This window comes from Hyperoodon ampullatus, assembly GCF_949752795.1.
Source record: "Hyperoodon ampullatus genome assembly, chromosome: 15".
NCBI lineage: Eukaryota > Metazoa > Chordata > Mammalia > Artiodactyla > Ziphiidae > Hyperoodon > Hyperoodon ampullatus.
The window spans coordinates 77,689,288-77,701,801 of record NC_136928.1 but is presented as its reverse complement, the minus strand read 5'-3'; the positions used below and the strand labels follow the sequence as shown (position 1 = coordinate 77,701,801).

The 12,514-nt window shown below is 38.5% G+C and overlaps 1 protein-coding gene across 3 annotated transcripts in view; it reads right to left on the bottom strand.

Annotated features, from left to right (window-relative positions):
* NBAS (NBAS subunit of NRZ tethering complex) overlaps positions 1-12,514 on the bottom strand; it is a gene marked incomplete at its 5' end in the record, with an annotated part of 354,840 nt that overhangs the window by 198,781 nt on the left and 143,545 nt on the right. For all 3 annotated transcript variants that reach the window (XM_079721535.1, XM_079721536.1, XM_079721537.1), the window contains 2 exons: positions 6,096-6,269; positions 7,579-7,764. In XM_079721535.1, the coding sequence (XP_079577661.1) occupies positions 6,096-6,269; positions 7,579-7,764 (360 nt within the window). The remainder of the gene's footprint in view (positions 1-6,095; positions 6,270-7,578; positions 7,765-12,514) is intronic.

Genomic DNA, 12,514 nt, shown 5'->3' with positions numbered 1-12,514 from the left:
ACAAAAATAGCTAGCTTTTCCCATTTTCTTATTGTGTGCCAGGTACTGTTTCTAAGCGCTTTAAGTGCATTAATTCACAAATCCTCAAAACAGTCCTGTAAGGTTAGTGCTAGTACCGTTTCCATTTTACATAAAGAGAAAATCGAGGCACTGAGGGGACGAACAACTTGCTCAAGGCATAGAGCTGGTCACGGTCAAGCCAGGATTTGAATGCAGGCAACTGGCTCCAGAGCCTAAGCTAAGTGTTAACTCTCACAATCCTACAGAAGAGCTTCACGTACGGAAGAATGGAAGAGTCTGAGGAAAAATATGGTAATAAACAATAAAAAAATGGTAATAAAAAATATGGTAAGGAAGCATCTGAGGAAGACGAAAAAACTGAAACCAGTTTCAGTCAAGGAACGATGTGGGAAACCAGCTGAAACAGAAGCCAGAGCCCTTGATGTTTTCCTCCATCTTCCTGCTTCCTGTCTTTCCCTCCCTGAGATGCTGAAGTGTCACCTGAAAGTTAAATGTTCTAGAGTCCCTGTTTGATCAGGTATGTTCAAAACCCTTTAGTAGACCTTCAATGTGAAAGGTAAAGAGTAAACTTTTTGCCTTCCACTCAGGCTTCTTCACGGCCTGGTGCCCACCCGCTTTTCCAGTCCTATGAATCACTACCTCTCTCTGCTCAAAGTTTTAGTCCACTCAGGTTAAATAACTTGCCTTTATCTAAACACGGCATTAGTCTGATTATGTCCCCTTGTCTTATTCTACTCCTACCTGGCATGTCTTCTCAAGGAACTTCTTAAAACCTTAGTCTCTAAAACCTCCCGAATAATCCAGTTTTATGTCCATTTGGCTGACTTCAGTTGGACTTCCCCAGATTTCCAGAGTTTCTTGCTTATACTTGATAACTGCTGGTCCAATGAATAAATCCTCATACTACTCTCTACATGAATTCTTTTTCCTCTCTGTACTCCTACGGCACCTTTCCAATCTCTTCCTATGCCACTCAGCATATCCTTCTTAATACACTCTACTGTGTACGTGAATCATAATGCTCACATTAAGATACTTTTCACTGTTGTCCTATTAGACTCTCTACAGATGTCCAACTTCATATAGTAAGGCACACTTCCTTTTATTCTCATTATTCCTGTACTAATATCTCAGTAGTCACTATTAAACCATCATTTGTCCCACCTCAAGCTAATAGAAGGAAGCCCATTTAGGACTTTCCAAGAAATCAATAAATCTTCCCCATCATGGGCAGCAAATTATCTCCCATATTGCATAGCAAGGTAAAATGTAACAAAGTCATAATTTCTTTCAAAAGTTCTTAAAATTATGCACTAGTAGACAACTAGAAAAAGAACAACAGATGTTAAGCTAGAATACTTGGGAAACCCCAGAGAAACAAGCAACAAAAGAAATCAGTGAAACAGTGAAAGAATCACTGAAAATTATCATACAAAAATCAATAACTTTCATATACACAAACAATAAAGTTAGAGAAAATGAGGGTAAATAAAACTCAATTTGTAATGTAAACAGAAAATTAAGTGGTTAGGAATAGATTTAACAAGAAATGTGCAAAACCTATAAGGAAAAATTTTAAACACTCCTGAAAGACACTAAGAAAGATATGAACAAATAGAATGATGTCCCCTGTTCTTGAATAGGGTGACTGAACATTACACTAAGGTTCAGATAGAAAAAAATATATATACAAGAATAACTTTTGAAAAACTGGGGGAAGAAAACACTACAGAGGAATACTACCCATACCAGACTTTAAAAACAGACTATAAGATCTCTATAATTAAAACAATGTGGTACTTAGTATATGGACAGACAGACCAATAAAACAATAGAGAAACTCTAGAATTAGACTCAAAACAAATGGAAATTTTGTATATGACAAAGGTGGCATCTCAAATCACTCAGGTACAGATAAACTTTTTAAATAAATGGTGCTGCAACAACTAGGTAGCATTAGGGAAAACATAAAATAGATCCGTATCTCACACCCTGCGAAAGAACACACTCCAAACAGATTAGGGGTCTAAACATAAAAATAAAGCCATACAAGTACTAGAAGAAAACATGAGTGATTTCTTCTTTAACCTTGTAATAGGAAAAGCCTTTCCCACCATGCCTCAAAATACAGAAGCAATTTTAAAAAATTGCTCAATTTGATTACACAAAAAATAAACTGTAAAAAATTTTGCATGACATAATACACCATAAACAAAGTCAAAAGACAACCTACCCACTGGGTGAAATATTCACAATAGAAACCATAGAAAAAGGACTAATTACACTAATGTATATGAATTTCTAAAAGTTAAGGCACAAAGAAACAAAAATCAAAGTGAAAAATGGGGAAAAGGCAGGAATGGACAATGCACAAAAAGGACAATGCCTCTCAAGCATATGAGAAAATGTTCAAATTCACTCATATTTAGAGAAGTACAAATTAAAACAACACTGAAATGTAATTTTTCACCCATCACGGTGCCAAAATCTTTTAAATATGACAACAAATTGTGTCTGCAAAGTTGTGGAGAAACAGCCATGCTCATACATTGCTGGTGGAAATGTAAATCGGAACAACCCGTCTGGAGAGAAATGTGGTAATACCAACACAACCCTGCCTTTAGAGCCCGGAATCCCCTTGCAGTAATATACCCTGAAGAGATGCCAATAATACAAAATAAATATAAACAGGTTACTCGTTGTAGCACTGTTTGTAATTGTCAAATACTGGGAATAGCATAGAAAACTAGTGAGACTGGGTAACAGTTTTCAATTTTATATTTTAATTTATATAACCACACATGGCTAGTGGCTACCATACTGAACAGCACAGTCCTAGAGGCACTTTTCAATTTCCTAAGGAGTGTGGGCCCGAAGTAGGCCAACAGGAAATTGCAGCTGAGAGTTTACAGTGTTAACGAGACTTCCCCATGTGTCCCCATTACTGGAACACAGTCTGGTATCTACAGCAGAAGGGCCTAGTACGCATTCAATACTTCTAATTTGGATCCCCGAAGGACCACCCCCTAGGAATACGGGAGAATTGGAAATAGGACAGTCTTTCTGAAACCTGAAACAGCTCAATACCCGATCAGATTAAAGTGACCTTCACCATACGAGAATGGTGGGAACAGCAAAAACAAGAGTGGCATATTCCATATTCCCCCAAATTCTAATCTATTATACCTGGGTTGGGCCTAGAAAATTGTTTTCTTTTTAATCCATATAGTTCTGATGCACAAATGCATTAAAAAAAAACAGTATAAAAGACAGAAAACGATATGAGAAGGTAGAATATTTTATTCCCAAGTCATCTCTATCCAGACTTGCCCAAGTTACTTCACAAGTTTCACTTCCCAAGCAAAGAGCAATGGCTTAAAATCAGGATGTTATAAAAGAGAGGAAGAGTCTGAAACACGAGACAGTTGAAAAGACAACTTTGTATTTGTCTGATTGTTCCCATTATTCGCTCCCCTCTTTCTAGTAGAGGACTGCTCTTCCCTGCCCCATTAACACCAGGTGTGGCCACAGAGCCTTCAGCCTGTGAAGTGTGAGAGGGAGTAATCTGAGGCACCGGCAGCTAAGCTTTAAGAGCCACTGTGTGGTTCTCCTTTGTTCCTTTTCCTGTGCCACAAGTTAGAAAAGGGGACCGTTCTTTCAGCCTGAGTCCTGAAATGAACAAGACATGGAACACAGCAGAAGCCCAACCACAGCCTACATGACACTTGTGAGAAATGAACGTTTGCTACTAAGATTGCAAGGTCATTTGTTAATGCAGCGTACCTTAACCTAAGCTGCTGGATACAGAAATCGCGGCTCCCTTTATAGCACTAAAAATACCTTGTGCTGATTCACAGCAGATGCAAGGTAAATTCTTTTTGCGAACAGTCAAGGAAAATAAAATAAAAACAATGCTCCAAGGACAATCCTAGCACAGCAAATAAATGTAATCAAGTGATCTAAAGCATCGTAAGGAAACCCAGAGTTAACCATTCATTCTTTCATTTGCCCTGCCAAAATGCACTGAGCACTTGCTCTCTACAAGGCACTGTGCTAGCTCCTGGCAGTACAGAGATGCCGGAGACAGAGAGGACAGACCCAGGAAACAAAGAGAGGGAGAGACAAACTTGAACAAGCAATGACAGCACAGTGAGATATGCATTACTCTAGAGGCAGCTACAAGGCCCACCCTAGCACAGATAAGTCCCCGGAGGTTTCACAGCAGAGGGAGTCTTGGACAGCAGGATCCTGAAGGGTAGGCGGATATTTGTTAAATGAAGGAAAGGGGCTTGATTATCCCAAGCAAAGGAAATAGCCTCACAGAACACAAAAAGGCATGAAAGAACCTGACAGGGTCAAGAGGTGAAAAGTTAGTGTAGGTAAACCAGTGCATTCATGAAGGGAAATGAGGCTGAAGAGGAAGACTAGAAGCAGACCGCAAAGAACCTTCCACGCCACTTAAGAGAGCCCAACATTTACCCTGCGGGCAATGGTAGGCCACCAGAGGTTTTCTGTAGATCATGACATGATCAAATTTGTGCTGTGGAAAGATAACATCGATGGAAATAGGGTGGATTGGAAAGGAAGAGCCCAGCAACACCATTATCCTCTGTTTTGATTTTGACATATTTCAAGAAAGGCAAATGGCTATATATTTTATTCAAAAGGCACATGCTAAATTGCCAAGTAAAAACAACAAAAAGCTGACTATACACAAAGGATTTACAAGACTCTGTAAGGAAGAAGGATCGCAAACAAGATTACTCGAAAGAATTTAAAGTCACTTCTTTCTTCCTCATAAAACATTCATGTTCAACCCATCCTGCTTCTCACATAGCATTCTGCTGTCATAAGCAACCCACCCTCAGCTCATAGTAAACCACCCCAAATTTAAAATCAGAATACTAAGTGGAAACTGCTTATGAGAAGATGGAAAACTTTAAATAGCCAATGAACAGAGATACTTCTGACAGACAGCCCTTCCAGAAACCAAAAAATGTGAGAGATTAACTAAGCAACGCTTTCCTTTTCATCTTGATTATAATGGTCTATGACCATATACCTTAGAGGGCATCAAATTGCTAACAAAGGCTAGTACAAGGAGTACTTTCAATTAGAATTTAGGATTAGAAGGGGCCTTCAATGTTTCTGCTTGAATCCCAACCTAATGCTTTAACTCTCGCTACAAAGTCAGTGCCTCAAGTGACTATGCCATACTGCTTGAGTCCCCTCCAATGGAAAGGGAGCCACTATCCCTTGAAACAGTATATTTGATTTATGGTTAAATTAAGAGGTTATTTACATTTCAAAAGTAACCCGCACTTAACAAAATGATTTATCACCAGTAAATCTGAACAACTATTTGATTTCTATAAAAAAGATAGACAGATAGATAGACAGATAGATAGATGATAGATAGACAGATAGATAGATAGGTCAGTCTTCAGCAAATATAAGAGTTATTAAGAATAATTATAAGATCTCCTTACGGGATCCTAAAAATTTTAACAAATATTTTGAAGTTCCTCCAGGGTAGAAGTCTTTTCTTCTTCTTCTATTGGTGTTACAGTAAAGCATAATGGTTAAGAACACAGCTGGGAAACTAGAAAACCTATGTTTGAACCCAAGGTTCCACTCCTTACTGTGACCCCGGGCAATTGCCTAACCACTCTGATCACGATTTTCTTTTCCTGTAATAGTAATATAATCAAAATATCTACATCATAGGATTGTTACAAGGATTAAATGAGTTAACACTTGTAAAGTGCCTACCTATAGTAAGAATTCAATACCTTTCAGTTATTAGTCTTTTTGGTATTGCCAGTTTCCACAAGGTAGTAAGGAGTCAACAAACTTTGGAGTAAATCAATCAAGGTAAACATAATCTTAAAAACGTCCAAAAAAATTTTTGTACTAAACTGCTAAAACATTTTTAAAGAATAAAATGATAACTACTTCTTCTGTTTAAAGAGAAATTACTTGCAAAACCTAGTATTAAAAAATTTATAAATAAAACCTAATTCTGTAGGGGAAAAAGTACAGAGATTTTTTAAGATGTTAAAGTTTCTACTTACATCAGGCTTGGAATGCTGAAATATCTTCAGGGGAAATTTTAAGTCTCCTTTAGCTAAAGTTACTAAATATTCCTTTAATAGCTCATTAGCCACACCAGGAGACTGTTTCTCACAACGATGAAGAAAGGGAACCATCCATTGGTAGGCACTTTTCACATAATTGTCCTCAGAACACTGAAAATGTAATTCCAAAACAAACACACGTTAAATTAAATACCTGATAATAACAGACAAGTTAAAGCTCAAGGATAATCAGACTCATGTGAAACAATGAAAGCCTAACGCTTTCTAAAACATACTCCAATTCAGGCCTCACAAGGAGACTGAGAGGCAGCAGGAGAATCACCTTCTGCCTGGGCTTGGTGGAGCCAACAGCAGCAAGAGCAATGTGGTCCATCTCAGTATCACGACCACCCTGGGGACCCTGACAGCCTAAGCCCAGCTCTGTAAGACAAACACCTGCTGCTACTATTACTCCTACTGCTGCTGCTCAGTCCTGAGGTCTTCCAGAGCAAAGAGACATTCTACCCCAAGAGTGTATGTATGTGTATGTGTAAAAAGAGTTAGCAGGTGGGGGGTGGGGATAGGCCCACAGAAAGCGTGAAAGAGAAAAGAACAGAGAGAGATACGCATGAAGAAGCTCTAGAAAGGAGTCACTTAAGAAATCCCAGATTCTCTTCCACCCTTTTCCTCTTCTTCTGTTTGTTTTACCCCTTCACATCCACCTTCAAGAAACTCCAAATGACACACATAATCTTACTCATTATCCCTGAAATTATACAATCCCTTCTCCTCTCTATCCCAGGAGATACGCCTGAATCTCTTAAGAGGCATCTTGCATGTAACACAACTCGATTTTCACTGGGTGGATCATAGGGAAAAGAAATTAGTAAGAGAAAAGGAAGGTAGGGACAGAGAGAAAGAGAAAAGGGGGATTGATAAGAGGAAAAAAGATGGTGAGAGGCATGAGAAAGAGAGGAAAAGTGGGCTCAGCAGAAATCGGTTCCTAACTTTGGAGACTGTACTTTCCCCCACCCCGAGTGACGCCCCCCAAAAATCTAAGAATGGCCAGGCAAATTCTCCTTCACATACAAACCCTGAAGCCAAGATGTTTTCTTCATACAACCACCCAGCCAATCATCTGAATATACAAGTAGTTGGGAATTTTAACAAAGTGAAGGATTAGAAACACGATTACGAGAATGACAGCTAATTTAAATATGCCTCGCTAGAAGGGGGAAAGAAAGTCATATACAGATAAGTATGAATGAAGGGCAAAGAAGGTACAAAACCAGCCAAAATGCTTTTGGATGCCTTCAGTAATTTATTCATAAAACTTGATGCTTTTTTTTTTAAGTCAAGAAACCTTCCTTTATTGACTAAGTTCTCTGGTTTGAAGGACACTACATCTTTGGCTTTGAGACACATATTAATCAAAGTACATACAGAATAGTTAAAAAGAAAGTTTTAAAATAAAACCTACACTATTCATCAGTAATCTTAGTTTTTCAATGTCTTTCATCTGCTGGAGTTCTTTCAAGGTTAGGGTTAAATCACACCCTGCTTCATAAACCAGTGCTTCCAGAGTAACCAAATTATCACAGAGAACCAGCAAACCAGGAATATTCCGCTCCATTCCAAGTCGAATAAGTGACAATGCACAGTCAACCTAAAATGGAAAGGCAACAGTAAGTCTCTGAGTATTATATCTTTCTTTTCCATATATTCTAAAGTAAAAGCCTCTAGTATAGAATCTAGCAATAATCCTTAAAATCATTTTATATAAAACTGCATTACTACATACTTTTTTATTCAGTACAAAAACATCAGACTTCTTTATGAAATATATCAGCACCAAACTGTCCCAAAAGAATCAAATAATCACCAATACTGAAAATAAAAATTAAAGAAAGACAACCATCTTCAATTTGTAGAGCATTACAGTTTACTGAGCTGTTTACATATATTTGTCTATTTAATTCTCAGAACATTAACAAGCAGGAAAAAAAAAAAAAAGAACATAGCCAGGTAGTGATAATGTCAAATTAACCTATTGTCACTATACCACTCTGCCCCAAAAAGAATGCTTGGCTTCCATCGTCCTATACAGTACCTCTCCTTCTACAAGTCCTCCCTATAGACGACATTCAATAAACTCTTGCTGAACGATTAACTCTGATTAATTCAACCTTCTCTGTCCCAGTTCAACTATTTAGACCTCCTTACAACAAAACAAAGAATAATCTTTCTGCAGATGCTCAATACACAGCAATTTCACTCCCATCACTTGATCAGGTTTATAAAATGGACATATTCTGATTGACAGCAAAATCATCTAACATGACCTTAACCCCCAGCGCCTTATACTTCTCCTTACTTCCTCCCTTACGCCTAGAAAAGCAATTATTTATTGAGAACCTACTATGAACTGAACACCATTCTAAGTCTTAGGAATACAAAACTGAATAAGATGAGGTCTCTTCCTTCAAAGATGTCTCCATCTCGTAGGGAAACACAATCTGGTAAATTAATGATTGAAGTGGAGTGAGGGTGCCTGGGATCTCAAAGAAGAGGGCAAGTAGCCCAACCTGAGAGTCACAAAGTCTCCCAGAGGGGAGAACACTTAAAATGGGTTTTAAAGAATCAGCGGATATTAGTAAGTAAAGAAAGAAGAAGCACAGGAGAACAGCATGGAAGGCAGAGATGCATGAATGTTGTGGAAGTACGATTAGTTCCATAAACTGAAAAGAAGGTATCAAGTGAAGCGATGAAAAACAAGGCTAGAGTAGCAGAGAAGGGCCAGATAAAAAAGAACATCATTTGCTGAGCTAAGGAATTTGCAGTTTACCCCGAAATGCAAATCTAAAGGATTTTCGGCTGAGGCATGTCATAAATAGACTTACACTTTGGAAAGAATACTCAGTAAGTATTTACTGAATGAATGACAAATGAAATATGAATGATCTGGAAATGGACTGGACTGAAAGTAAGCAGACTCGTTAGGAGAACTGCAATTACTAGTGTCAGAAGACTCTCTACTAGTGAAAAGAATAGCCCCCTGGGGGGACAGCAACATTGAAGGGACAAGCCAAAGACCCTGAGCCACACTGCGGAGAGGAACATGAACAACTAAGACAAAGACAATGAAGAAAGCGAAAGGACATCACAGAAGCCTAAGGAGAAGAGATTACAGGGGAAAGGAAGCAGTAGTGTCAAAGGACAATGCTGTTAAACACCAAATGAAGGGGATCGGACATTAAGAGGCGAGCAGGGTGCCTTACTGATGGGGTTTCCGTGGAGTGGCAGGAGAAGCCACTCCCCGGGAAACGAGGAGTAAACAAACACTGGGGAAGTGACTGCAAAGGGCAGAGTGGCTACCTCTGAGCTGAGCTTCGATGGAAGGAAGACAGATAAAACGGAAGCTGGGAGAAAATGGCTCTAATTTATATATATGTAAATAGGAGTGATTTGAACTTTTTATGTCCAAAAAAAGGCAGGGGAGTAATAGACCAGCGGTTGAAGATACAGGAGAGAAAAAACGACTGCTAGAACCATCCTGAGCAGGGTGGGTGTGGAATCCAGGGTACGGGTAAAGAAAGAACTTCAGGAGAATGCAAGAGAGACCTCTTCCTGTGGGAAAACTGGAAAGAGCAGGGCAAATGGAAGTGATTTCTCAACTTCCACCATGAAATACAAAGCGAAATCACTGCTGAGAACGATGAAGGAAGCGCTGGTGCGAGGAAAGGAGGAAACGGGGAGAGGAAACAGTCACGCAGCGCAAAGAAAAACTGCCAAGCGATATCACAGATCCACCCAAAGCCCTTCCAGGACTCAGGGATTCACAGGTGAAGAGGTGAAAAAGGAAGAACTGCATGTTCAGTTGAAAAGAGTGGCGCAAATAAAAATAAGGGGGAAAACTACAGGTAGATAAGGCATGAGGCAAAAGGGAAGGGATCCGGCAATACCTCAACAAAAGGACAATTAATGTCGGAAAAGCCACATCTACCTGTATACCAAGTTCTTAAAAACTCAGAAAGTATGAAGAAACTTGATATGTAAAACACAGCTTTGTGCAACAGTCTGAACACGTACTGCATTAGCAATTTGTAACACACTCAACCAATTTTGCGATCCAGATCTGTGTTTCTAATAACAACTTTGACGTTGCTTTCCAAAATAATCACTGAAGTAAAAATGTTTGAAAATCAAATTACTGACACCTTAAAGTAGGTTCTGTTACAACTTAACAGAATTATACCACATACCCCAAGCCCCCAATAGATAAATTTCACCAAATGTACACATTTTCCTAAACCAACAAACAAGATTTCCAAAAGCCATTTATAGGCGCTAAGGAAGAAGTAGTACTACATCAGTTTAACCTGTAAAAATGAAAAAGATAAAACTATGTCAGATACCACTTTGATTATAGCATAAGCCACATGAAACGTCAATACATAAAATGAAGCTAAAGAACAATACCCCTATTATGAGTGTTTTTAAATAAATCAAAGAGATGAAAGAGTATACAGCCAACTAAATAAAGCACCCCCAAATCACTTTCCTTTCTTTATAATTACTCATTTTTTCAACTTCTTATTCTATATTGGGGTACAGCCGATTAACAATTTTGTAATAGTTTCAGGTGCACAGCAAATCTTTATAATTATTCTTGATTACTAAAACAGAAATCAAGATGTCTAGGAATTATAATTAGACTTAAAAAAATCATATTTCAGAACATGCTAACTTTGTTTTTAACAGACTTTCATTTTTAGAGCAGTTTTAGGTTGACAGCAACAAAAATGTTTTTGTTTTTAACAGACTTTCTTTTTTAGAGCAGTTTTAGGTTGACAGCAAAACTGAGCAGAAAGTACAGAGATTCCCCACATCGCCCCAGTCCCCACACATGCACAGCCTCCCCCGTTACCAACATCCCCCAGCAGGGTAGCACCTTTGTTACAATCAGTGAACCTACACTGACACACCATTATCACTCAGTGTTCACAGTTTACATTAGGGTTCACTCTTGGTGTTTACTTTCCGTGTGTTTGGACCAAAGTAGACTGACAGGTATCCATCACTATGGTATCATACAGAGTATTTTCACTGCCTTAAAAATTCTCTGTGTTCCATCTATTCATCCCTCTACAACCAACCCCTGGCAATCACTGATCTTTTTACTGTTTCCATCATTTTTCTTTTTCCAGAATGTCACATGATGGGGATCAAACAGTATATAGCCTTTTCAGACTGGTTTCGTTAACTTAGTAATATGCATTTAAGGTTCCTCCGCATCTTTTCATGGTTTGATTGCTCATTTCTTTTTTAGAGTTCAGTAATATTCCATTGTGTGGATGTACCACTGTTTATTTATCCATTTGCCCATTGAAAGACATCTTGATTCATCAATTGTAACTAACATACCACTCAAATGCAAGATGTTAATAATAGGGGTAACTAGTGGGTAGGGCAGAAAGTGAGGGGAATATATGGGAACTCTGCACTTTCTACTCAATTTTTCTATAGACATTTTTCCAAAGAAGACATACAAAGGGCCAACAGGCATATGAAAAGATGTCCAATATCACTAATAATTAGGAAAATGCAAATCAAAACCACAATGAGGTATCACCTCATGCTCGTTACAATGGCTACTATCAAAAAGGCAAGAAATAACAAGTGTTATATCTAGAAGTTCAGCTAAAAACCACAAAGTGCTCAGACAAAACTGATCCAAATAGAATACCTTCTCTTGTTAGCCAGAGACAATAGTAAACTACATGTTTGTAAACTCCTGTAAATCAAATGATGCCATCGACCTTAAAAGATGTCTGCTACACAGTATACAACCTACATTTGCCTGTACAAACTACCAAAAATGTACCTCTTTGACTCAGTTAAGAGCTTTCTTCATCAATTATTTACAGGTGAGTTTCTCCTGAATCAGCGAAGTAATAAATAATGCCTTTGCTTAACGTGACCGATATGAACTGGTCATTTCCAGATGTGTGATACTGGTCTAAGACTACAGTTCTCAATGGGAGCAGAACTGTGCAACAGGAGGCGCTCCGAAAATCTGAGGAAGCATTTCTATCTTTCCCAACTATTAGTGGAACTTACTAACATTCAAGGGTGGAAGCCAGGGATGACAGACATTCCACAGTGTGCAGGGAAGTCCCACACAACCACCTTGTCCTAAACCCTGCCTACCTTCAAATACCCTGAAAAAAATATTTACCATGAGTTGTTCACATCCCAGACAGCAATTTGCAGTGTTTAATTCAATACACCTCAATCTGTCTGCAATGTCAGCTATCTTGTTCAAAGTGATTTCTCACTGACATTAGTCACTTTTTTAGTGTACTCATGACCAGGCGTTTACATATTTTATTTATCCCATATATCACAGTTAAGTC